Consider the following 27394-nt stretch of genomic DNA (forward strand, 5'->3'; position numbering starts at 1 on the left):
ATGAATCCATCCTGGGACTCTAGACTATTAAGGCAGAGCTAGAAGATAGTAGAGCACTGTTCTAGAGTGGCTCTAGATTAAAGCTCCCGAAAAGGAAAACAGGAGTCAAAAACCAAAAGAATCTAGCAAAAGTAGAGTGGAACTTCACAGTCACGCAAAAGAATAAAAATAAAATCGAATTCTGCCCTACCACTGAAACACATTTACTTTACATTGTTCTGTGAATCAGCAGAGAGTCTCCCCCCCCCCCTCCACCCCCACTCATTTTTGTTTGGCACTCTTAGGAGCTCCACACAAATTTTACCACTGCGGGTCCTTGGATAAATACTCTGATGCTTCCTTGCCACTCTGGCAAATTGCTCCCAGGCGGATCCTGGAAATCCACTGAATTTGTAACTTGAGCATCTGCCGCTGCCCAGGAGCACACAAGCTCTTGTTTTATGGGCCCCTGTACATAAACTTACACAGACCATCAGTGTCTGTGGATTCAAAAAGGGTGCTTTCTAAGAAAGGGTATTTGATTACCACAAATTTACTTTACAAATGTCAATCTGATTCGTTGCAATCATAAATAGTTTTACCAGTAAAGCCCCATACGCCCCCCCCATACCTCTCCAAAAATGTAATTTCCAGCTTGTATGCGCTGTACAAGGGTCTGCATCATTGTGCTTGATCCATTTCTTTTTACCAGCTGTCAGGATGGAATCCAATTGTGCTACTCCCAGTTGTGGGGTGTATAAGCACTCATCAAGACTGATGGCGTGGTTCTCAATATTGATGGACTCTTTCCTTCCAGATTGATCATATTCCCATATAGTTGAACGAGGAAAGCGTGGTTACCTGCATGTTGTAGCCTGAAAGCACATTGTAGTCTTGCAGCTTTTTATAGTTGCCCTGGCAGCACTTGGGAGTGCCGGCACCCCCTGCCCTCTGACCAACCAGTGGTCCTGCTAGAAAGAAGAGATTACAGGAACAAGTGGCTAGTCATTGCCTGCAGAGGAGTCATGAATCTCTCTTGTTGTGCGAGCTCACCAAATAGACGTCAAGGTCCTACCAGAAAAAGAGGTGCTGCTGCATAACCTGGCCATTTGTTCATTTGTTATACCAACTTACATCACCTTTTGCTCATTCGCTTAAGCTCCTTTTTCTTTCCCCTCCAGTAAGGTGTAGAATGAGACATGATTTCTTTTGGCATAAAAAGGCCGCAGATTTATTTTCACATATAATAACCACAGCAAACAATAGTGAAAATAGTTCAAAAGGTGCAGCGACTGCCCCATATCCAAAAACCTGCTCCCCCCCCCCCCCCCAAGTCCATAATAGGCCCAACTGCCCCAAGCCCTTTGTGTCCGAGAACTGCCTGCCCGTGCAGGTGTTTCTTGGCTGGGAGAGCGTCGTTTGTTGGGGGGAAGCTGAGCCCTCATTGCTACCACCAGACGCCCACGCCGTTTTAGGCTCCCAGGAGGCGCTGGTCTGAACGAGCGAAGACCCTTCCCGCTTAGCAATGGCTCATTCGGAGTCTGTCTCTTGTCACTGGTCGCCAAAACACTGCCTTGCCGTCCTGCAACGTCGACGGCCAGGCCCCGCCGTAGCTGTTCCTCCTGTAGGGTGGGTGGGTGGGAAAACTAAATCCTTTCTTCGGCGGCGGGTGTCCTGCTGCTGGAAAACTAAGTGCCTTCTAGCAGGACGCCCACAACTTATATGGGGCTTGCCCCGCCCATTCCTTTTGTTAGCCCTTCGCGGGCTTTCTGCGCACTTTGGGATTCTTGACCCCTCTGCCTGACCCTGAGGGGGGGGACGAGAGAGAAGAGGAGGAGGGAGGCCCTTGCCCCGTTTATCAGGGTACCTCCTCCATTTTGGAGATTTTTTTCCCACAAACAAGCGCAAGTGCTAATGAAAGTCACTAAGAAGTTGGACAGTCGTGTCTAAAAGCCATTCTCAGCAAGCCGGAAATGCCGATCCCCTCCAGCCCCCCTCTCCAAACCGCTCCCTCACCCACCTTCCACCTCCGGCGTTTTTGACAAACTCCCCCTTACGCACCACCGCCCTGGCTGCCACAAACACTGCGTTGCTCCCCCCAAACATGCACACAGACTAACCAACACAGGCATACATACACACATCCATATCCAGACACATATCGCCCCCCCCCCGAACACAGACTCACAAACATGCATTCAAACACATCAAACATTGAATCTCCCCTCACACACGCTTAGCTGCTGCTCTAGGCGCCTTTTGTTTCTACAGGGAGTCCGAGGAAGAGCCTACCAGACCTTGTGTGCAGCCGCATGCGGTGCGGTGGGCCGGAGCTCACACCGTGGCTCCTCCCTTCCCCCCCTCCCAGCATGGAAGAATGTGCCCATGGACGGGGTCGGACCGAGGCATAACATTGTTTCAGGCACCAATGAAAAAGTGGACCACAGTTGCAAATGGCAATGTATTCCTTTTGTGACAAACTGTTTGAAAAGTACCCAAGGGGGGAGATTTTTGATCAAGTGTGATGCAAACAGTGCATTTTAAAGCATGTTTATCCGGTTACGCTACTCAAAACGACTAGATGCATGATGAAGTAACTTATCAAACTGGTCCACATGGGCCAATAAAGGGCCCCAATTTGACACAAAAAACCGGGCTCACACTAGCATTTTGTGTTTTTAGTTTGGACGTTGCCCTGGTGCCCTATAGGCCAGTCCGAGCCTGGCCATCGGTAAGACTGCCTTCTAGCCCGCAATAGAATGTATACCGAAGGAATAGGACTGTATGGCCTTGGGGCTTTTGGAAACTTGCGAGCTCTGTAGAAGAGTTCCGCAAAACACATGCTTGCTAGATCACATGGAGGAAAGGCGCTACCAGAAGAGAGGCCAATCCCCAGGCCCTCAAGGAGCAGACTGGCACCGAGGCGCACATGCCTTTGGACATGTGTTCTTAAGCAGCACTGCCTTATTAGGGTGAATCATATCACAACATATCTGGGGAGCTCCCAAAAGACATGCCGCTCTCTCCCATACTCTGCTGTACCTGCTGGGATCCGTCTTGCGTCACAAAGGCCACTTGTGGCTGCATGCTGTCTTGCGTCACCATGGTAACATGCTGATGGAAGCCGTCTTCTGACCCACCCTCTGACACAAATGTTACTCGCTGTCGTTTGAATGGTGGAAGGAGGTTCCCTTCTGCTAGAAAAAGCAAAGAAACACGTGAGGAGATGAGCTAACAATACTTTCACTCCAAGACTGCACACAATGCAGAACACGCGACCATACATAGGCCTAAGGGATCATGCAGTAGAATCCAGCAGAGAGGATGGGAAGCACTACCACTTGCACTCAATGGTTACACGCATGCATCCAGGGTCTGAATGTGGCATGTGAAAGGGTGCAGCTGGACCCCGAGAAGCCCTATGGACGCTTGAAGCAAGGGAATAGAGAAAAGTACAGAGCAAGTAAAGACCTCTCGCATGCCCCAGTTCCAGGTGAGTCAGAGCATAAGAAGCGGGCTTTCACCCAGCATACAAAGACACACACTGACAGCAAGAGCAACATCTGTCATGGACACACAAACGCTGCATGGTTCCAGCATTAGGCATTACCCAAAAAGAACAGCACTACTGTAGCAGACTCACTCTCGAGGAACCACCACAGTGCCAGGCATGCAGTGATCATTCTGTACCTGGGCCGGGAGGAGTCTTCCTCGCCGGCTATAGGTTCCCAAAGCAGTTCCCTTTGCTGCTCCAGTGAAAACCAACCACCCTTCCCTTCCCTGTGGCTGGAGGGAGGGAGCTCCTTTTCATTGCGAGCCACTGGTATCTTTGCTTTTCCTAGGCAGGGCGGTTTCCCCTGCCTCCTCAGTGGAATGTGATGCTCTCCCTCTCCAACTGATCATGCAGCCTCTCACCCATCTCCCCCCACCCTCCTCACTCCTTTGCTGCCCGCTCATGCCTCCCCAAATCAAGAATCATGAATTGGGTGCACTCATGGAGATATACATGACAAAGCATGACGATTTCCACTGCACAGTTTCTGATGGTGTTCAGGCTTCCAGATATTCCTTGTAAAATGTGTATTTCTTCCTCATCTCTAAGCTTTGTGAAGCCAATGAATTTTCTGTAGGATTCTTCATAGTATATTATTCTTGTCTTCTCATATCTTGCAGAGTGTAGAAAGAAATGAACCTAATTTTCCACCATCCGAAAGTCTCTTGCTTTACAAACGCGGCGACGTTGCTCTGCTTTTTAGCATGACCTGTGCCATTCTCGGAATTCTAGACTGTGGTCATGGGCATTATTTTACTATAATACGATCGTCTGCTAGGGTGCACGTTTCTGTTTAGCAGTCTGTTTCATTTCATTTTGTTTTTTTTCCTGAGTTTCCCAGTGGGTGATGCATCTGTTTCACGCAATACTGGTTGGAGTGATTTCAGGCTCCATTCGTTTTTTGTAAAGACGGGTGGGGGTGGTGGCCGGTAAAATGGGGCGAATGCAGTGTGTCCGATTCATGAACCTAAGCAGCTTCTGCTGGGTTTAGCCTTTTTTTTCAGCTGTGCAATTAGAGTTTTGGTCTGGAACGCTCATTTTTTTTTTAGACATATTGTTAGGGAGATTTTTCTTACCGCCCTGTATTCAGGGTCCTCAGGTACTACTAGTGATTCCCTCGCCCTCAATAGGGGTTTCAAGTGGTAATTGTGGCAGAGCAGCCCAGGCTGTTAGGGAGAATTCTCAAAATGTGCCAATTCCTCCCACCTTGGAGCACTCCAGCTCTTTTGCTAAACTTTGGGCTTTGAACTTTTAAATTCTGTGTGTTTTACCCTTGTGTTTTCTTTGGTTATGCAGTTTTAGACAACTCCATAGGCATCATCTTTTCATGATGTCACACAGCACCCACAGTGCAGAGGCACAGGGAAACCTTTTCAGGCTTCCACAAGGTTTAACTACCTTCTCTGGGATAAACTACTGTTTCCGAGAGTAAGCAAAGTGAAATCGACTTTACTAGTCTTTATAAATTCCTAAACCCAGCACACCCCATCTTACAATAGAGTGCTGGAGGGTTTGCTAAGTATCCCCTGTGTCTAGATACTCATTTAGCAGCCAAATGCTACCCTTTCCTATCGAAATGGCTGGTGACAGCAGTTTTACAACAAACTATCATGATTTTTCCCAAACACTGGTAGCGTTAAATCACAGGAGCCATGTTTTTCATGATGGCGTCTGAGCCCCCTCTTTAAAAACAGGTCCCAGTCTTCTTTGTTCGCTGTTTCTTTGGGGAAAGGTCCTTCTAGAGTTTTGCTCTGCGTGCCAAACCAGGTTTGGCCCCTTTGTTCCATCGCCTTTGGCGGGCTTCAGGACTGAAGACCGTCTCTGGTGCCCGAGTGTCTGGGGTGGGCAGGAAGGGAGGGAGGTGCCCAAAACTCCCTGTGCTTAGTCTCCTAGGAGACTCAAACGCACTCTGGCGGGATTGGCTGGCTGACTGTCCGGTAACGAAAGCCACCCTGCTAGGTGAGTAGCAGCTAGGGTGATATGAATGGGAGGAAACTGGATAAAAAGCGAGTCTCTTGGCTTGGAAGGCAGAGTCGACCACTGGAACGAAAGAACTCAAGACGAGCTTGAAGAGGACGGCTACTGCAACTCCTGGACCGTTGGTTTGCCTGGTGAAGCCCTGCTGCAGATCCGAATCACTAAGTTTATCTCGACAGAGAAGCCCTGCAAGGACGACTTCTCCGTTTGAGTTGGTGGGACTCGACCCGTAAGCCACCTTGATACCATTCTCGGAGCTGGTTGCATTTTCCTCAGAGCGCTGCAGGAAACCGAATAACCAGGGAGAGGGACACCAGTTTGTGTGCTTTACTACAGCTACCAGAATTGAAGATTTGCCAAGTACCAGCTTTTCGACCAGTCCCGTGCAGGAGTCCCCACGACATCCTCCCTCTTGTCCCCACGACTGAGGCTCAGGAACAGCGAGATCTGCAGGAACTGCCAGGAACAGAAGTCCTCAGCTGCATCTTTTTCTCCATTTGAAAAGTACTGTGAAACGAGACAGAGTACTTACCGCTCGCGGTGAAAGTGCTTGAAACTTTCGCAACTAGCAGGCCTAATCAGCTTGTGACCCAACGTATAATTATCCTGCTTACAAACGACTTCAAAGAACTTCTACAGAGACTTTACCGTTTACTTGCCAGAACCGTTTTTACCTATCCAAGACTTTAGCTCATTGACTTTGGCCTATCCTATTGAATCGACTCTTCTGGTGAACTCAAAGTATCTGCACTGTCTAAGAGATTGTAGTTCTTTTATGTTCTGAACCTATTCCTTTTCGCTCCTCCTTCAAAGTATTCTGAATGCCATTTTGCTCCTCCTTCAAAGTAGTTTGAATGCCTCAGAAACTTAACGAGGATAGTATTGAAGTATATTGATGTATGATATTTAACTGCCTCCTTCTAGGGAATGTTTTATAACTGACTGTTGAATAAATTAATAAGTGTTCAAAAAGAAACCTTGAGTGTACGAGTTTATTTGAACACCTGTGTTTGTAGACCTCTGTGTAACATCCTTACAGCTCACATTCCCGCTTGATATAGGCCCGGCTGCTCAGCTCCGCTACCACAAACTGTGTGGTACAGACTTATACCAAAGGTTGGTTTTGCTTACACCTGTAGTCTTAGTTGTGTGTAGTGGTCCCAAAGGGTACTGCATACAAACTCTGCCTAACACATGCCACACAAAGGAGGTGGAGTCTCCACACAATATATGGGATACATTACTCACTGTGATCTTATTTCTGGTGCGTGTATCTGCTTAGATTCACAAACTCTGCATAGTCCGACATCTAGTAGTTATTTATTAATTTATTGCATTTATTGACAACGCCCAAACCCGTAAGTATCACAGTCCGGATAACTTAGGAAACAAAACAAAAGAGAAATAAGGTACAAACGTGTTAGGCAAGAATGTGGGCAGTATCCTTTGGAAGTCTACAGCAACCTTGACCTCCTGGCAATAGGAACCCAACCTTTGTTATAAGTCTGTACTACACAGGTTGGTAGTGTGGCTGAGCAGCCAGGCTCATCCGACGAGGGGTCAATGTGAGTAGTAGGGTTGTAACACAGAGGTTCACAGTGACAGTTATTCAAATAAAGACTTGCACTCAAGGTTTCTTGATTAAACAATTATTTATTTAACAGTCAGTTATATAAGCCTTTTTCAGAAGGGAGCAAAACATGCAACAAATAATATTACACTTCAAAAGACACTCTTAGTTTCTCTAAATCAGATGATACCCATTGGGGATGGCACACAGACACTTCCTACACTCTCGGGTGACTTAAATAGCTAGGACACTGTGGACATTGATGTATCACTGGTACATTTAGAGCAATACTGAGTTTGGTGCAAAAGGTTAGATATAAGAATATATTGTACGATTCCGGTGAGTAATGTATCCCTTCTGGAGCTTGTGGATCTGCTTAGATCACATGCTCTAAATAGATCAACAAGCAATATCTGGAGAAGAAGTGAGAAGGGACAGCGGCAAAGATGTTTTAAAACCGCTTGTCCCACCTGTGAATCTGCTTTAGAGTGAATGTCAATGCAATAATGCTGTGTAAAAGTATGGATGGAACTCCATGTAGCAGCTTTGCAAATGGCATCTAGAGGGATGTTTGCAATGAAGGCTAAGGTAGCTCCTGTACCTCTGGTAGTGTGAGCTCTGGGAGTGACAGGTATACATTTTGGATAGGGAACAGAAGAGCTGTATGCACTCGACTATCCATTTGAAGATGGAGTTTTTTGATATGCAATCACCCTCTCTGCCAGGTGCAAAGAGTTGGTCTGTTTTCCTTAGAGGTTTAGTTTTGTTCACATAGTACAAGACCACCCTCCATACATACATCAAGTGTATGGCGGCTCCGTTCAGCTGAGTTAGATGGATTTTGAAATGTCGGAAGTTCTATGGATTGATTAATATGAAACTTTGAGATGAACTTGGGTGAAAACCTAGGGTGTGTTCCGAGGACAACCTTGTAAATCGCTGACTCATCTTATAGAGTGGATAGCTACTAAGAATGCAGTGTGTTAATTAGATGTTTTAGGCTGGCCTTGTACCATATCTCAAATCTCTTCCACTTATTGAAATAGCAGTGTCTGGCGTTGGGTTTCATGCCCCCTTTAGGATATCCATACAGCTTTGTGGAAGATTGAAGTGACCAAATTCTATGACTTTAGGAGCCAGGCTGCCAAGTTCATAGATTAAGGGCGCGGATGGAGAGAAGCTTGTTTGTGTTGTGTTAGCATGTTGCATGGGCACAGGAGCTTGATTGGGTCGCTCATCGGCAGTTTGAGCATAGGAGAAACCAGGATTAGAGTCACTTGTACCTGGTGCATCTTGTGCACTAATTTGCTCAGGAGTGGGGTTGGGAGGGAAAAGCGTAAGCACATTTCCCTGACCAGTTCATCCACAGGGCGTTGCCCTTGGACCCTGGTTGGGGAAACCAGGACGCAAAGTCTGGGCATTACGCATTTCAGCTTGTGGCAAACAAGTCTAATGGGGGAGGGGGGTGCGGTGACCCCGTTGAGAATATTTCGTCTAGGATATCTTTGTCGAGTTGCCACTCATGTTCATCTGGTAGAGGGTATCTGTTTAGAGTATCTGCCAGAGAATTTAGTTCCCCCTGGAACCTGTTGAGAGGTTCCCCTTGAGTGCCCATTTTCATATTTTTTGGGGATAGCTTGGAAAGACTTCGAGAGTGTGTGCCTCCTTGCTTGTTTATGTAGAACATGGCAGTGGTGCTGTCTTTAAGGACTGGCACTGTTTGCCCTGTAAGATGTTGTTAAAAGGCTTGAAGAGCCTTAAGGACTGCCAAAAGTTAGGGAAGTTAAGTGGATGTGTGTCTGGGCTGTAGCACGTGTCCACTGGCCGTGGGCTGTGTGGTGAAGGAAGTGAGCCTGTGAGGCATCTGTAGTTAAGATTGCTTGAGCTGGTGGAACGCAGAAGGGTTCTCCTTTTAGCATGTTGTCCCTGGACACCAGCGAAGAGCCTGTACCAGGGTTAGCGAAACAACCACTAGATCGGCCCACTGCCACTTGTCCGAGACCATTGTTTCGCTAACCATTCCTGCATTGGACTCATGCGCAGGCGCGCGTGTGGAATCAAGTGAATGCATGAGGCCATCATCTCGAGCAAGCGCATTGCTTTGCATACAGTTATCTGGCGACCTATCTAACAGCATGTTTTGTGCTCTCGTTTGACGGGAAAGCCAACTCCTCTTTTGTTTATACAATTGCTCCCATAAATTGTTTTATTTGCCTGGGGGACTAGACTGGATTTCTTTTCGTTGATGGAGAAACCCAGATTGAAACTAAGGTCTCTTGTCTTTTGTGTGTTTTGAGGGGATTCCCCTCTAGTTAGCACTCGTCCAGAAAGGTACACAGGGATTGACTTTCTGCGCAGGTGTGCTGCTACTTCTGCCATCACCTTTGGGAATACTCCTGGCGCTGAGGCAAAGCCTAAGGGAAGTACTTTGGACTGGTAGTGCACTCCTGCGATCTTGAAACGCAGATATTTCCTGTGCGCAGGGAGCATTGAAATATGAAAGTACGCATCTTTCATATCCAATGTCGCCATGGGACATGCGTTTTGTGTGCCTCACTTGCTGCAGGAGTGCTAGTTACTCTGAACTACAACTCCCAGAACTCTTGTAGTTCTTTGTGCTACTTAACACGAAGTCAGGCGCGTCCAGCGCCGGCGCGTCGAAGCCGGTTTACTCCGGTATAAAGTCTCAGTTTTGAGGCTTCATCTCATTTATTGCTTTTAAAATCCTGCCAGGTAAAGACATAAGAATTCCATCAGTAAAGCGGAAGTTGTGATTTTTATCTGTCCGCCTGCTTTTAGACTTTTTATACGTTGTATTAGTTATTTTACTTGCAGAATTGTTTAATACTGAATGGTTTTAATTCATTTTAATACTAAATCTCTGCTAAATTCGATTGTTACTAGTTTAGGACAGGGTATGTGAATGTGAATTAAACAGTGTATGTGAATCCGTGGTGTTAGTGAGCCGTTTTGTGTGCCTCACTTGCTGCAGGAGTGCTAGTTACTCTGAACTACAACTCCCAGAACTCTTGTAGTTCTTTGTGCTACTTAACACGAAGTCAGGCGCGTCCAGCGCCGGCGCGTCGAAGCCGGTTTACTCCGGTTCACTTCGGTGAGCTTCAGCTTCACCACCCCCCTTTTATTTTCGGTCTCTTGTGCCGCCGGGTTCTTGGAGCCTTAGGTAAGCCTGACCTAGAAATATGTGTACATCAGATGCTGCAAGGCGAGTGGAATTACAGGGGGGAACTGAAAATAACGTCTTAGAGGGTAACTCTACAATTGATTTACCACAGAAGTATTTGCATCTAAATATTGGTCTTCTTAATACACGTTCTTTGACAAAACATGCACACAATGTCAAAGACATGATTACCTCTAATGACTTCGACATTCTTTGCCTAACAGAAACCTGGCTTTCAGACCCAGTGGGGCCTACTTGTGAGCAGGCTGTACCAGAAGGTTACACCATCTACATGGAGAATAGGCAGCAGGGTCGAGGAGGTGGGGTGGCAATCATCGCAAAGGACAGCCTTAAACTCTTTAAGGTGACTCTAAGCTGTAGCGGGTGTGAAGCACTGCACCTCAAATTGGTGTTCTCCCCCAACAACTCCCTTAATTTGGTGGTCATCTACAGACCTCCGGCTCTGGTTTCGGATTTCTCAACGGAACTCTGCTCTCACTTAAATTCCCTAAGATCCGTTAATGTGTGAACTGTTGCTATGGTTGACTTTAACCTCTGGCGAGGGAATAAGAAGGTTAAAGGAGCCATGGCTTTGGAAAAAGCGCTGAACAACCTGGACTTTAAAGTTTTCAATGAGGCTCCCACCACCCCTCAGGGTAACCAGTTGGACTGGTTATGTGGATACAATGTATCCCTGCAAGACTGCAGAACCACGCCCTGCATTTGGAGCGACCACTATCTGGTATCTGCCAATCTAAAACTGCCTATTTACGTACACCAGCACAATCCCCATATCCAAGTAGTTAATAGAAACTTCAAAAATCTAAACAGGGCACAGATTAAGTCATGCGCTGATGAAATACTGTGTTCCTTTCAGGATCTCGACTCATGCGCAATCCTCTTAGACAAATACAATAAGCACGTTCTTGAGCTGGTGGAGGCAGAGGCCCCTCTCAAATCTAAATTAGCCAGAAAAAACAACAACTGCCAAAAATGGTTTACTAAGGAGCTCCACACTTTAAAAAAGGAAAAACGTACACTGGAGAGGAAATGGATCCTAGAAAAATCAGTGGATAGTAAAAATAATTGGAAAACAAAGGAAAAGGAATATAGAGACAAAATAAAGTCAGCTAAGGCTAACTTCTTTAATTCAGAGATTGAACTTGCTGACAACAAGACTAGTAAACTTTTCGACATACTAAAGAGCATTGAAAAACCTGCTAGTCTCACACCCCCGTTTACGCCCACAGAGGAGGATTGTAATATTGTCTCTAAGGCTTTTCAAGCTAAAACTGATAAAGCACGACAAAACATTATCAAGGCTAGAACCTCTGTGAACCAGGAGATACAATCTATAGAAGCAGAGATAACCACAAGAGAACAGATTTTCAAATTTGACCCCATCACTGTAGCAGATTTGTTAGAGGTACTGAACAATATGAAACCCACCACCTGTGCAGAAAATATTCTACCACCTAGCATTATTCTGCAACATAAAGACATTTTTGCCCCCATTCTCCTGAGAATAGTGAATGCCTCGTTCCAGGAGGGTGTAGTGCCAAAGGAACTTAAGAAGGTCACCATCACCCCTCTTGTCAAAAAAGCCGGCCTGGATCCAAAGGACCCTGCTAACCTGCGCCCAATTACAAATTCCAACTTTGTTCTTAAATTACTGGACAAGGTCGCAACGCAGCAACTACAGAAATTTGTAGAGAATCAGGAAGCCTTGCACCAGCAACAATCTGGCTTCAGAGCATCTCATAGCACTGAAACAGCCATGCTGGACCTACAGAATCAGATGTTGAGCTTGCTTGACAAAAATAAGTTAGGGATGCTGATGCTTCTTGATTTAAGCGCTGCCTTCGATCTGGTAGATCATCAACTCCTCATCAAGGCACTCATTGAGAACGTGGGCTGCTCCGAAGGAGCTATTGACTGGTTATTGTCATTTCTATCGAACCGCCAAGCCAGAGTCCACTGGGGCAGCAAGTTTTTTGATCCCTGCGATATCCTCTTCGGAGTGCCCCAAGGGGCCAGCTTGTCACCAATGCTGTTCAACATATACATGCGCACTTTGTGCAGCATACTGGTGAATGCAGGCGTGTCGTTTACGAATTACGCAGATGACACTCAACTTATTTTGGAACTGGGGGGCAGCCAGCACGCCGCTGACAGCGAAGTGATGGCAAGGGTTTATAAGACAATAGACAATTGGATGCAGGCTAACTGGATGTGCCTGAATGATTCAAAAACCGAACTGATGCTGTTTGGTTCCAGTCGTCAGTTGGCTAATCTAGGGGCAGAGTACAAATCCTTCCAAATTAAGGAAGCCATCATCTCGGTGGCCCCTAAAGTGAAAACCTTGGGCATGATGGTTAACTCTGCGGTAGATTCTCATGCCCAGACCAGCTATCTCCAAAAAAACACGGCTTAGCTAATGAGATATATCAAGCCCTTCCTAAATGAATGTAACCTGGCGACCATTGCCAGAGCTATTATTTTATCACGGCTCGACTATGGCAATGCACTGCTGTTGGGGGCCTCGTCTAAGGACTTAGCGAGATGTCAGGTGATCCAGAACAGTGCGGTTAGGCTAGTAAAAAATCTGAAGAAGAAAGATCATGTCACCCCCGATAGGATTTCCCTTCATTGGCTAAGAGTAGAGGAACGTATAAAGTTTAAGGCTCTTTCTTTGGTCCACAAGTGCCTATATGGTAAAGCACCAGAGTATTTGAAAAACAGCCTAGTCCTCTACACACCCAGGAGAAGACTACGATCGGAAGGAAAGTGCCTCATGGTCGTACCCAATTTCAAGCTGAAATCGGGGTTGGGTAGATCTTTTCTGGTACTGGCACCTAAATTGTGGAACAGCCTTCCCGATTCACTGAGGTCAGAAGCAAACCACCTTGTATTTAGGAAACGGATGAAGACACTCCTCTTCAGATAAGATCTCTAACGCTAGTGGCTGTCAGGTCTTCCATGCCAACTGTTTCGCGTCTCTTTATGCCTGCTTTCTTCTCTTCTATGTTGTAATGTTCAAGCGCCCTGATGCCCTCGGGCTACCGGCGCTCTATAAAAATATATACATACATACATACATACATACATACATGTAGTCCCCCGGTTTTAAGAGGGGGATTACTTCTTGAAGCGTGGCCATGCAAAACTTTTGGGGTTTGACATACTTGTTTGCAGGGTGCAGATCTAGTACTGGGCGCATGGAAAGGTCTTTCTTTGGCACAAGGAAGTACTTTGAATAAATACCCTTGCTTACTTGATTTGCTGGGAAATTCTCTATGGTGTCCTTCTCGAGCAGTGCCTTTACTTCTTTTAATAGTATGCGCTTCTCCTCTGGTGTAATTTCTCTGCATTGTTGGGCGTTTGGCTGGTTTCTGCAACAGTGCAATACAATACCCATCTGCCACGGTGGACAACACCCACTTGTCTGACGTTATACCCTCCCATGCTTGGGTGAAGTGTGAAATTTGACCTCCTCCTGGAGTGGCAAAAGGGGACCTGCAGCGGTGCGTCAATGTTTGGGAGGGGTGGAGCCTCTCTTAGGTGAGGTTCTGCCTCTTCCTCTGGATCTTTTATTTCCTCTTTGAAAACAGAAGAGGAAGATAGTCCTTGTGCTCCAAGATGAAGACTGTCTGCCTAGAGTGTTTCCGGAAGAGCATTGTGAACCTTGACCCTGAAATCTTCTGGAGTTTAAGGAGCCCCTTTGTTCATAGGGCTAGTATGTTAACTGGCTAAGGGATATAAAAGAGTGTCATACTCCTCCTTTGTGCTCTTGAGGGCGTCTTCAGCAGCTTTACCGAAAAGCACATTAGGCTCCATCGGCATGTTAAGGAGTGTGGCCTGTATCTCTGGCTAAAAACCAGACTGTCTGAGCCAGGCATGGCGCTTGATGAGCGTGCCTTCCGAGATGATGCGCCCTGCATTATCTGCTGCATCAAGATTATTTTTGAGGATGCAGTTTGATACCTGCTTGTCCTCTGTAATAGTGCTTAACATTGCGATTAGAGGTTCTGGGACTGCTTCAACCTAGTATTCCAAGTTATCCCACTTGTGGCAGCTGTAACTAGCCAGAAGTGTAGTGTTTGAGATTCTAGCTTGATATGCTGCTGAGGAGGAAACCTTCCTTCCGAAAGTACATATTTTGTTGCTCTCTGTCTTGCAGGGCTTCAGCCGAGGACAGGGGGATGCCAGCCCCCTATCTGGTAGGGGTGACAACTAGTGAATCAGTCGACAAAGCATTACATCCTCTTTAAAATTCTGTTAACCTGTTCAGGGGTATAGTCACATGAAGGTGGAAAGTCTGACATGGTATGGGTGGGTTGGGAGGGTGCCTGGTCCTTGTGATGCATAGCCCCAGAAAGTTTGTCTACAGGGGAAGAAGAATCTGAAGCCTGCATGCTCTTGGAGGACAAATGCGTCATCTTTTTTGGTGCCTTAGTGTTTAAGAGGGTGGCAGGGACGTGTTTTTTAATTAATTACTGCATTTTCAGCACTTGTTTTGGGGACGCTCATTCACCTTTCGCCGCCCATTTGGGGTCCGTTTTCGGGAACCTGTCATGAGGCGAAAGCGTAAGCGATGGCTCAGAGGACAGGGAAGATCTTGAGGCTTTTTCCACAGACACCGTGTGGGCCTCAATGCTCGACAATTTCAAACAATGTAGGCCGTGGGGTATGTGCGTGTTAGGGAGAATTCTCAGAAATGTGCTAATTCCCTCCACCTTAGAGACCCCCAGCAACTTTGCTGGATTTTGAGGACTTTATTTTTTTAACCTGGAGAGAGCGTCGCCCCCTTTTTCCCACCGTCTCATGGATTTTAATGTGATTTTGTACACTGTGTTTCCTTTGGTTGTGGAGTCTGAAAAACTCCATAGGCATCATCTTTTACATTGTGTCACACAGCACTTTCAGTGCAGCGACACAGAGAAGTCTTCCAGATTTCCCAAAGGTTTAACTAGCTTCTCTGGGATAAACTACTGTTTCCCAGAGCACTAAAGTGAAATTGACTTTACTTACCATTGTAACTTTCTAGACCCAGCACACACTATCTTACAATAGAGTGCTGCAGGGGTTACCTAGTATTCCCTTTGTCTAGCTTCTCATGTAAAACATTTTTACGTTACCATTTTCTCACTGAATGGCTGGTGGCAGTGGTTTCGTTTGAACTACCATGGTGTGTATTTACCGCAGGCTGCGTTCGCAGCTACAGTAAAGCACCCACGGGAGCCATCTTTGTTAAAATGCCCCCCGGTCTTCTTTTTTTGCCATTTCTTAGTTGAAAGGTCCTTGAGATTTACTCTGCGAGCCAAACCAGGTTTGGTCTCTTTGTTCATTTTGCCTTTGGCGCGATTCACGAGTGAAGCTCGCCTCTGGCTCCAGAGTGTCTGGGGTAGGCAGGAAGTGAGGGAGGTGCCTGAAACTCCCTGTGCTTAGTCTCCTACGATACCCAAATGCACTCTGTGGTGATTGGCCAGCTGACTGTCCGGCAAGGACAGCCATCGCCACCCTGCTGGGTGACTGGACAGCTGGGCTGGAATGAATGGGAGAGAACTGAATAAAAGGCAAGTCTTTTGGCTTGGAAGGCAGAGCCGACCACTGGACGGAAGGAACCGAAGAACTAGAAGATGACGCCTGCTACAACTCCTGGACAGTTGGTTTGTCCGGTTAAACCCTGCTGCAGTGCCGAAATGCCAAGTTCGCATCGACAGAGAAGTCCCTGCACAGACGACTTCTCCCCTTGAGTTGATGGGACCAATCCACTCCAAAGTAAGCCACCTGGACGTCCATCTCGGAGCTTGTTGAATTTCCACAGAGTTGCTGCTGGAAAGGGTATAGCCAGGGAGAGGAACACCAGATTGTCTGTGTTGCTTTTAAGCTGGCCTAGAGCATTTGGAAGATCCTCCGGACTGCCAAGATGCAGGACTGACCAAGCCTGAGCCCCCTCAACATAGTGCGGGACCCCAGAAGCAAGGAAGGTCCATCTCGACAGCCAGGAACCGCGGTGTGGCTATTTGCGGTAAACGCGAGGAGCTGAAACACTGAACAGCCACTGAAAGTGAAGTTTGCCGGTTGCAAGTTTTGACCGTCCCAGTGCATTGCAGGAGTCCCCCGACGTCCTCCCTTTTGTCCCCAAGACTGAGGCTCAGGAACAGCGAGATCTGAGAGCTGCACAGGAACAGAAGTCATCCGCTGCATCTTTTTCTTCATTTCTAAGGTACTGTAAAAAGTCTGAGAGAGCTTACCTCTTACTGTAGAGTGCTTATAACTTCTACAACTCACAAGTCTAATTAGCTTGTGGCCCTACATTTGATTCTGTTTTTCATCGAAGACTCCTAAGCACTTGTGCAAAGACTTTTCCATTTATTTACCAGTGCTTCATCCTATACAAGACTTTTGCCCATTGACTTTGGCTTAGCCTATTGAATTGTAGGACTTCTTGGAGGATCCAAAAGTATTTGCCTGCTTAAGAATATTTGTGGTCTCTTATTGTTCTAATAACCTTTTCCTTTTGCCAACTTCTAAAAGTATTCTAAATGCCAACAGTAAGATATTAAGGTTCCCAGCGCCCTAGTTATTGAAGTCACCTGTGGGTGTAGCTTGTGTCTGTGGGCCATCCCAAAGGGGTCTTTACTGATTTAGAAACAGAGTGTACAGTATTGAAGTGTATGTGTGTGTTACTATTATATTGCTCCATTCTGAAGAAGGCGTATTCTAACTGACTGATAAATAATTGTTTATGCAAGAAACCTTGAGTATAAGAGTTTATTTGAATACCTGTAACTGTAAATCTCTGTGTAACTCCACTACAGCTCACATTGACCCCTCTTGAGGCAAGCCTGGCTGCTCAACGCGCTACCAAAACTGTGTAGTACAAGCTTATACCAAAGGTTGGGTTTCCTATACCTGTAGTCATAGTTGTGTGTAGTGGTCCCAGAGGGTACTGCATACAAACTTTGCCTAACAGTGTGCGCTATAGCCGCCAGGTCTCGGCTCCGTCAAAGAGCCGCCAGCCTGCTTATAGAGTAGGGGCCAGCACATAGGATTACCACGAACCATGCTCCCCTTTGGCGTCACTTAGGACACAGATACTGACCTTGCAGGAGTCCTCCGTCACGCCGATGCAGGCTTCGGCCTGCATTGCATGGACAGCCCAGCGTTTGGTGTGTCGATATTTGAGAGGTTTTGGGCAGAAGGTTTGCAGGACTTGCAAAGCTTTTCGGGGTGATCCCTAGGGAGACAGTAATTGCACTCGCCGTGTGTCTTTCCATAGGAATTTTCGATGGCGGGTAGGGCAAGAATTAATGTTTTGTCCATTATTAATGAAAAGGGCAATTAGACGATGAAAGGGAAATGGATAGCAGAATATGCATTCTCTAAAAGAAGTCAGTATGAATATCTTCCCCCCTCTCTCCCAACGGCAAGGGCTGAAGCCTGAAGAGGCCTGGGAAGGCTGCGTCTGGTCGTCGATTCACTCAAGTAGTTGCCGATGGAGTGGTCAGCCGAAAGCCGTTGAGCAGTTAGTTGACTCTGCGGCAAGAGCGGGCAATAGAAAAGAAAAGAGAAGTCTACGAATAAACTTTCAGTTAATCAAAAGGCATCAGCCTGGAAAGAAACCCCACAACTTGCGACCAACCAGTGTACAGTACACCTCACACTAGGGATAGTATCTCTAACATGCCCTGTCGACATCAGTTCAAAGACAAATCTTGTAATACTCTGTGACTACCAGTAGGTGTCGGACTATGCAGCGCATGTGATCTAAGCAGATCCGCAAGCTTCAGAAAAGTCTATACAAAATGTAATCATTATATTCAGAAAAGGCTAAGAGAAAGCAATACATTAAAAGGTAAGTAAAACAGCGAGGTCACTGGGAAGCAAGTATCAACTTTAAAACAACGGTTTTCTTTAAGAGTCTGTAGAAAAAGCCCTTCCTGAAAGAGAAAACAGCAGTAGCAGACAACACAATGCTTTTGGCTCTTCAAGTTCTCAGAGTCCAAGAGGGGCCAATGCTGAGAGCGGGGGCAGTCTTTGGCAGAATCGAGTTACCTCAGTGTGAAAATGCCCCCAAGCAGCAGTTTGTGGAGTACTGCTGGAGTGAGACCCTCAAGAGCCAGTAGGTAAGAAGATGCCCAAATATGCAGAAAATTACTATGAAAATGCCTGCCTGCAATGCCAGATGGTCAAGAGAGCACAGGGAAATAGTAAGCATTTCATAAAAAGGTACAGTTGGCAGCTCCATAGGCGATTGCAGTGCAGGTGGTTCAGTGAATACCATGAGTTCGAGCGATGGCACATCGATGCAGATGGGACTCCTAGACCATTAAGAAGAACGCTTATTCGAGATTTGGAGATTCCCAGGCCAGAGGTCAGCATCAGAGGAGCAGACAGGAAAGGTGGCCTCCAGTGATGCAGAGTTCCTGCCTCGCCCACGCGCACAGGATTCGGCTTCTGAGGTGGGGGCTCTTAGAGTTTAACGTCTTCAAACGAGTCAAAATACTTTCTTCGGGTGTCTCGGAGCCAATACCACCCTCAGAAGCCAATTCCTGTGCCCAAGGATCATATGCAAACGTGCAACAAAGACCAGCGCCGACCACAGGCCACTTGTCTTAAACCACCTCTGGCACCGACCCCATACCAGGAAATCACTATAGAGAATTTCTATTTCTGAATTGGTGGACTGTTGGTGGCTCTATAGGTGATCATTGAACAATTTGCAGAAATGCTTTTCTGTCTCAGGGTATAGCTTTCCTGACTCTCCAGAATTGCAGGCAAGTCTTTTCTTTGTACATTTCTCCAGCATGGGGTCTGGCATGGATTCACATGCTCATGAACATGCCCAGTGAGGCTGGGAATCCTTGCTAAAAGAAAAAACAGTTTCACTTTCACTTTAAAACTGCATTTCTCCTCTAAACCAATCACTGTGCTCTGGATCATACTGCCCCCATTCAATGACAGTCCTCTCCATAAGCTCCACCCCTGGTGGCCATCTTCAGATTTTGACTGCACGCTTCAGTATTGGAAGTCAAGTTGCTCTCTGGGCTATTTCCATGCTATTTCGAATTTTTTCCATAAAAAGTTTTACAATTTGGACTGATTTTTGCTTGATCATTTTCCATGAAGGACCGAGACCAACAGCGGGGATCCGCTGCAGGCAAAGATCTTCATCCACCGTTGGATCGTCATCGAAGTTTTGAGAAGGCCCTGGATGCCTTTCAGCCATGGCTGAGGAGGACGACAGCAGAAGCCTCCTCAAACTCTGTGCGAAGTGTGGATTAAGGAATGTATTTGTGCAAATCGGCATCATAAATGCTTATATCGCCTGCATCTGGACCACGAAGATGAGGGATGCGAGGTGTGCTGTGGTTTACCGAAGTAAACCAAAAAAAGCCTGCTACAGCAGTGTTGGGGAGAATTCTCATAAATGTGCCAATTCCCTTCACCTTAGAGACCCCCAGCAACTTGGATTTTGAGGACTCCATTTCTTTACCTGGAAAGAGTGTGAGCCTTTTTTCCTACTCTCATGTATTTTGAGTTTTTTACTCTTGTGTTCTTTGATTATGGAGTTTTAGATAACTCCATAGGCATAATCTTTTCAAGTGTGTTACACAGCACCCTCGGTGCAGTGACGCAGGTAAGCTTCTTGGGCTGTCCCAAGGTTTAAATACCTTCTCTGGGATAAACTATTGTTTCCCAAAGAATGTAAAGTTACATTTATTTTACTAGCCTTTTTAAATTCCTAGACCCAGCACACACAATAGAGTGCTGGAGGGGTTACCTAGAATCCCCTATGTCTAGAAACTCATGTAGCAGTCAAATGCTTCCCTTTCCTATAGAAACGGCTGATGGCAGTGGTTTTACAACGTACTACCATGATTTTTCCCGACCGCGAACACTGGTAGCTAAAATCGCAGGAGCCATGTTTTTCAAGATGGCGCCTTAAGCCCCTTTGTTTAAACAGGTCCCGGTCTTCTTTTTTCGCCAATTCTTTTTGGAAAAGTCCTTCTAGTGTTTGTCTCTGCGCGCAAACTCGGTTTGGTCCCTTTGTTTCTATGCTTTTAGCGGGCTTCATGACTGAAGACCGCCTCTAGCGCCCGAGTGTCTGGGGTGGCCAGAAAGTGAGGGAGGTGCCCGAAACGAGACCCAAATGCACTCTGACGTGATTGGCTGGCTGACTGTCCGGCAAGGACAGTCACCCTGCTGGGTGAGTGGCTGCTAGGCTGGAATGAATGGGAGAAAACTGTTTAAAAAGGCGAGTCTCTTGGACTGAAAGGCAGAGTCGACCACTGGAACGAAAGAACCGAAGACGAGCTGGAAGAGGACGGCTGCTGCAACTACTGGACCGTTGGTTTGCCCGGTGGAGCCCTGCTGCAGGTCCGAATCGCCAAGTTCACCTCAACAGAGAATCCCCTTCAAGGACTCCTTTGAGTTGGTAGGACCAATTAACTCGTAAGCTACCTCGATACCATTCTCGGAGCTGGTTAGGATATACCAGGAGGAAGGGCACCAGCTTGTGTGCTTGAAGAACAGCAACCGGAATCGAAGAATTGCCAATTTGCTTGCTTTGTGACCAGTCCCTGTGCAGTGCAGGAGTCACCCCCGACGTCCTCCCTCTTGTCCCCACAACGGAGGCTCAGGAACAGCGAGATCTGCAGGAACTGCCAGGAACAGAAGTCTTTAGCTGCATCTTTTTCTTCAAAATAAGGTACTGTGAAAACCCGACCGAGAGAACTTACCTCTCACTGCAAAAGTGCGTACAACTTTGGCAACTTTCAGGCCTAGTTAGCGTGTGACCCGACAAATTAACCTTTCTTCCGTGAACTACTTCTAAGAACCGTGGCAAAGACTTTTCCGTTTTAAATACCAGAACCGTTTTTACCTATACAAGACATTAGTCCATTGACTTTGGCCTACCCATTGCATTGAATCAACTCAAACTATTTGCACTGTTTTAAAGTAACTGTAATATTAGTTTGATTAACTTTTGCCTTTTTGCTCCTACTTCCATGCTATTTGGCTCCTATTTCAAGGACGCTCAACTGCTTAGTAATTAGTATTGTAGTAATACTTGTGTGCGATATTGGTTGCCTCCTTTAGTGAATGCTTTATAAATGATTGTGTAATAAATGAAGAAGTGTTTTTACCAAGAAACCTTGAGTGTAAGTGTCTGAATACTTGTCATTGTATGTGGAAGTAAAGCCCTAATCAGGAATGCGCACAGCTGGAATTATGTGAAAGGAAGTTAAGTAGTGGTTGAGCTGCTGTCATGTAGGTGGTGAGGTGATCTACCACTATCACCTTAAAGTAAGTCAAATTATTGTGGATTACCATCTACACGGGCTGCGCTTGGTAACCATCTGAAAACCACTGAATGTGGAGAGTTTGAACAGAATGGATGGGGAAGTAGTCACAAATATATTCAGCTGGTTTATTAATTCAAAGAACAAGGTTGTACATTCACAGGTAAAGTATCTCACATTCAATGTGTTGAATAAATCAAAAATTGAATAAAGTAAACGTCTCGCAGGTAAAGTATCTCACATTCAATGTGTTGAATACATCAAAACTTGAATAAAGTAAACGTCTGTGTGTACACCGTTGTGTTTATACAATTGTTGTAATGCCAAATGATAACAAGTATTTTATGCTAAAGAAGTGCCAAATATTTTATACTAAAGAAATGCCAAGAAATGCCAACACGTGTTTCAACCAAAAAGGCCGTCCTCAGGGCATAGAAATACATTTGCTGTTTGAACTAATATATAGTTATTGAACCTTGGCTTGATTGTGATTTTCTAATTCTTGGTTGTGCTTTTGATAGTTGGGGAATTAGTAATTCCTACATGCTTGGCTGGACAGGTCTGTAAGCAGTCTTGCAATCAAGTTGTAGTTGTTGCTCGACTGGTGTGCCGCTAATGCAGTACAAATAAAGTATAACGCACGTTTTTAGCGTGCTTTCCCTTTAATACCGGCCGTGATCGGCGTATGCTCCAAATGTTAGTGTCGGCAAAGTCTGGGGAGTTTCCAAGCAAGTGGGTCATGTGACTACATCACCTGACCTAATCCGTGGAGGTTACTATAGTAACCCCCAGACTTTGCCGATGCCTTCAGTATTGGAGAAACAACCCGCCATTGTGCACACTAACATTTGGAGCATACGCCGATCACGGCCGGTATTAAAGAGAAAGCACGCTAAAAACGTGCGTTATACTTTATTTGTACTGCATTAGCGGCACACCAGTCGAGCAACAACTACGACTTGATTGCAAGACTGCTTACAGACCTGTCCAGCCAAGCATGTAGGAATTACTAATTCCCCAACTATCAAAAGCACAACCAAGAATTAGAAAATCACAATCACAATCACAATTAAGCCAAGGTTCAATAACTATATATTAGTTCAAACAGCAAATTTATTTCTATGCCCTGAGGACGGCCTTTTTGGTTGAAACACGTGTTGGCATTTCTTGGCATTTCTTTAGTATAAAATATTTGGCACTTCTTTAGTATAAAATACTTGTTATCATTTGGCATTAAATCAATTGTATAAACACAACGGTGTACACACAGACGTTTACTTTATTCAAGTTTTGATGTGTTCAACACATTGAATGTGAGATACTTTACCTGTGAATGTACAACCTTGTTCTTTGAATTAATAAACCAGCTGAATATATTTGTGACTACTTCCCCATCCATTCTGTTCAAACTCTCCACATTCAGTGGTTTTCAGATGGTTACCAAGCGCAGCCCGTGTAGATGGTAATCCACAATAATTTGACTTGTCATTGTAGACTTTTGTGTAACACCCTTACAATCTGACATTCCCTTTTGAGATAAGCCTGGCTGCTCAGCTCAGTACCAAAAACTGTGTGGTACAGACTTATACCAAAGGTTGGTTTTGCTTACACCTGTAGTCCTAGTTGTGTGTAGTGGTCCCACAGGGTACTGCATGCAAACTCTGCCTAACAAGCAGACTGTCAGTGTGGCTCAAGTTGAGCAAGGCCACTGACTCGGCCTCTGGGAAGGGTCAGTCCTCATCTAGGACCGGCCAGTATGAGGAGTGAACTCCCTACGGGAGGAGGTTGTAATCCTCTGAGGACGCCACGCTTGTGGGGGTCCAAGAGAAAACCAGGCTCTGTGATGTTTGGTTCGCCGTTGATGGGGGTCCCCGAGTCCGGCAGAAGGCTATCGCCATCACCATCAGCCTCCACGGTGAGCCTGCTGACGAAAGGGGTCCCTTAAGAGAAGGTCCCTAATCCCATCCAAATTCCCTGTGTCTGCGGATAAACCGACGAGGGACAAGTCCGGAGAGGATTCGTCAAATCTAAGAACTTGCAGCCTGCCAAGTCAACTGAGTCAACACCGTCGACTAGCACATCGTTGGTAAAATGGACGACATCCTCCACGACAGCGCTGAAGGAGAGTGGATCCACGAAGGAAGTGTCTGCCACGACCATCTCAAGGGTTTAATTGCCCCCAAGGCAAGATACAGCTGCGGAGACAGCGACGAAGGCAGCAGCCACTCTGGGGTCGAAAGACCCGGCTACAGCATCGATCCAGCAGCCTCCTGAGAGGGAGAAGGCACCCCTGGTGGAACCTCTTCAGTACGTGGCCCCATGGCCTGCTCCAGATAAACAGGAGCAGATTTATTCAAGTTCCGACGAGGGAGACTGTAATCTGCCCGAAGATTACTACACAGATCACGAAGGGGGAGGATCTTGTGGGGCGGGTGGGTGTGGTGAACCTAGGAACCCTGCTCGCAAAAGGAGACGCGTCAGCCCAGACCCTACGCCACTGGCTCCTTTCACCCCTAGACCGAGGGACATGTTGCTGGATATTCTAACGACTCTGCACACACTGGTAACGGAAATCCAGCAGAGAATGCACTCGGCACTGAGGCCTATGCCTCCACAGGACCCTCAAGAGCCTCCAAAGTTGAGCCCGCCCCTGCGAAGATAAGGTCCAAAGAGGCGCTGTTCCACAGCATCATTCAACCCCTCTACCACAACCAGCTCGTCGCAACACAACCTCACATAGCCCCGGCTCCGCACATGGGCACGGACATGGCTACGGGTACCTACAAGGCTGACAACTTTCCCGGCTGATGGAGAAACACCACACGCGGACAAGCCCCATAGTGTCTCCCCACTGGACGAAGTTGGATCTTTAAATTACATGACTTCAAGGGCCGCTGAGCTGTTTCAGTTGGTTCCTGAGGAGACTAAGAAAAAAAGGGTTCCTGTACCAACGGCGCGAGTCAGTGAGATGAGAAAGATAATCATGTCCGTTCCCTCCCTGGACGATATCTGGGAGGAAGGCCCGATGCTAATGAAGAACACGAGTACGGCCTCACCCAAGCGTGACAGATTGGAGAAAAAGTACAGCGTACCAGATTCAGCAGGCAGGTGCTTAAGATCTCAGCCCTCGCCCGACTAAGTGGTCTCAGCCGCAGCCAGGAAGCACTCAGCAAATCCTTTGTCAGCAGCCATGGTACCTCTGTACCAGGAGGGGAAGAAGCTGGATGCAATGGTTAAGAGGATCATTTATACAGCAGCCTCTACGGTCAAGGCAGCTAACACCCTAGCCATTTTTTTCCGATATGACCAGGAACTATGGTAAAAGCTAGGTCCTATTATAGACTTCCTGCCTAAGGACAAGAAGGTTGAGGTGCTGGAATTTTTTCAAGAACGGGAGGAGGCCATCACAGTGGCGGTGGACATCGCGGACACAGGTTTCCGCCAGATGGGGAATGGGGTATCATTGCATCGGCAAGGTTGGTTCAAGACAACAAACTTCTGCCAGGATGTTCAGCGTAAGGTGCTGGATATGCCGTTTGACTGACCTCTTCGGCAAGGCAGTCGACGAGTCTTTGCAAGTAATAAAAGCCGACACAGATGGCACGCTCCCTGGGAACCTTACAGCAACGACGGCCGTCATCCTTTCGCTAATCCAGAGGAAAAACCGGCAGAACTTCCAAGGGTTATACTACCCCGTACCAGCAGCGTTCACGCTCTTCCATGCAAGAATCACTGGAGTATATTCCAGTAACTTTCTGGTTCGAAAGAAAACATGGGGGGTTGGAGACCGATCCTGGATCTGCGTCATCTCAACTAGTACTAAAGTCACAAAAGTTCCAGATGGTCACGTTGCAGCACGCGCTCAGCCAACTGGAGGAAGGGGATTTTCTGACATTGTTGGATCTGGAGGACGCCTACTTCCACATCCCCATTCAAAAGAAACACTGCAAGTTCCTACGTTTTGTGGCTCAGGGACAGCACTATCAGTTCAATGCTCTGCCCTTCAGCCTGAAGTCGGCCCGAGGGTCTTTACGAAGTGCCTGGCCCCGGTAGTGGCGCATCTTCGTCTACAAGGCATCCACTTATACCATTACCTAGACTGATTGGCGTGTTCCCGCTCACACACTATAGCAAGTGAGCACACATCGAGGACCGTACGTCTGCTGACAGAGTTGAGGTTCTCCATAAACTATCCAAAGTCCTGCTTGACGCCATCCCAGGACGCGCTGTTCCTAGGTGCACGACGCAACACAGCAACATACTGGCCAGAGCCTCGTCAATGTTAAAATGCTACAGCCATAAATGGAAGCGTTTCTTCATGTGGTGCAGAACTCAGAAGATTACCCTCTGCGGGTCACGGCCCCACAACTTCTACTCCATATGCTTTCCTTGGCCAAGACGGGATTGGCACACGCCTCTATCAAGGTGCACCTCTCTGTCACATCCCGGTACACCAGGTCTCTGAGTAGACCCCCCCTGTAGCCGCACAGAATTGTCAAAGCGTTCCTGAGGGGGCTCTTCAGGACTTTTCCACCAATGAAGGATCCAGCCCCGGCTTGGGATCCTAATGCAGTACTGACTAAGCTCATGGGAGCTCCTTTTGAACCTATGCATCAAGTCCCGCTCAAGTTCCTCTTGTGAAAGACGATTTCCTCGTGGCTATCACCTCACCCAGGAGAACCGGGGAGATCCAGGCCCCGTCTTGCAAGCATCCTTACTTGTATTTCCACGCTTCAAAAGGTGGTATTGCATACACATCCCACCTTTATGTCGAAGGTAGCGTCGGAATCCCACCTCAACGAACCTTTGGTGTTACCTGTTTTCTTCCCAAATCCATCATCGCCAGCTTAAAGTACCTTGTAATCGCTGGACGTTGCTCACGCCTTGAAATTCTACATGGCACGTACCAAGAATTTTCCAAAGGCTTTTCAGTTATTCATCAACTTTTCTCTTTGGGTGCCCCTGCTCAACATTTGCAGGGCTGCTACATGGAGGTCCACGCACATCTTCACAAGGTTCTACTGCATCGACAGGGATTCTAGGGAGGAGTCCAGAGTCAGCCAAGCAGTGCTACCAAACCTGTTCCAGAGGGGAGTGTTAATGCTTCCATTGAGCCTTGCCACCTACTGTGGTTGTGTATATGTACTGCTGTGCAATAGTTACTCATGAGCATGTGAATCCATGCCAGACCACATGCTGGAGAAGGTTTAAGTTACTTACCTGCAAGCATTGTTCTCCAGCATGGGTCTGGCATGGATTCACATGCAAATCCACCCTCCTTCCCCTCTGTGGCCCTTCTTGGTTCATATTGCCACTTTATGTGCTTACAAAATCTGAAGATGGCCACCATGGGTGTAGCTAAGGGAGAGGACTGCCATTGGATGGGGGCAGTATGACCTAGAGGACAGTGATTGGTTTAGACGAGAAATACAGTTTTAAAGTGAAACTGTTTTTTCTTTTACTGAGGATTCCCAGCCTGACTGGGAATATTCATAAGCATGTGAATCCATGCCAGACCCACGCTGGAGAACAATAGTCACAATTAAGTAACTTAAACTTTTTTGTTCCCTAGGTCTCTTCATCTTCAAAGGACACTGGAAGGCTTCCTTTCACTGCACACACTCCCCACCCAACACACACCCCTTCTATTACCCACACCCCTTCCACACCCCTTCCATCCCCCACACCCCATCCACACACACACACACACATCACAGCACACATACATGCTCCTCCCCCATATATACTCCTCCAACTAAGACCCAAACACACCCAGCCCTCTATCGATCCATCCGAGTAATGTTTTATAGGCTTGCCTCATG

At 46.8% G+C, this 27394-nt stretch overlaps 1 protein-coding gene across 3 annotated transcripts in view; it reads right to left on the reverse strand.

The window, feature by feature from the left end:
• Positions 1-27394, reverse strand: part of ZNF76 (zinc finger protein 76) — a 284758-nt gene that overhangs the window by 68498 nt on the left and 188866 nt on the right. For 2 of the 3 annotated variants that reach the window (XM_069633474.1, XM_069633472.1), the window contains exon 11: positions 3022-3176. In XM_069633474.1, the coding sequence (XP_069489575.1) occupies positions 3022-3176 (155 nt within the window). The remainder of the gene's footprint in view (positions 1-3021; positions 3177-27394) is intronic. The other variant, XM_069633473.1, reaches the window with a different exon arrangement.

The sequence above is a fragment of the Ambystoma mexicanum genome, chromosome 13 (genome assembly GCF_040938575.1).
Source record: "Ambystoma mexicanum isolate Mex_15411 chromosome 13, UKY_AmexF1_1, whole genome shotgun sequence".
Taxonomy (NCBI): Eukaryota; Metazoa; Chordata; class Amphibia; order Caudata; family Ambystomatidae; genus Ambystoma; species Ambystoma mexicanum.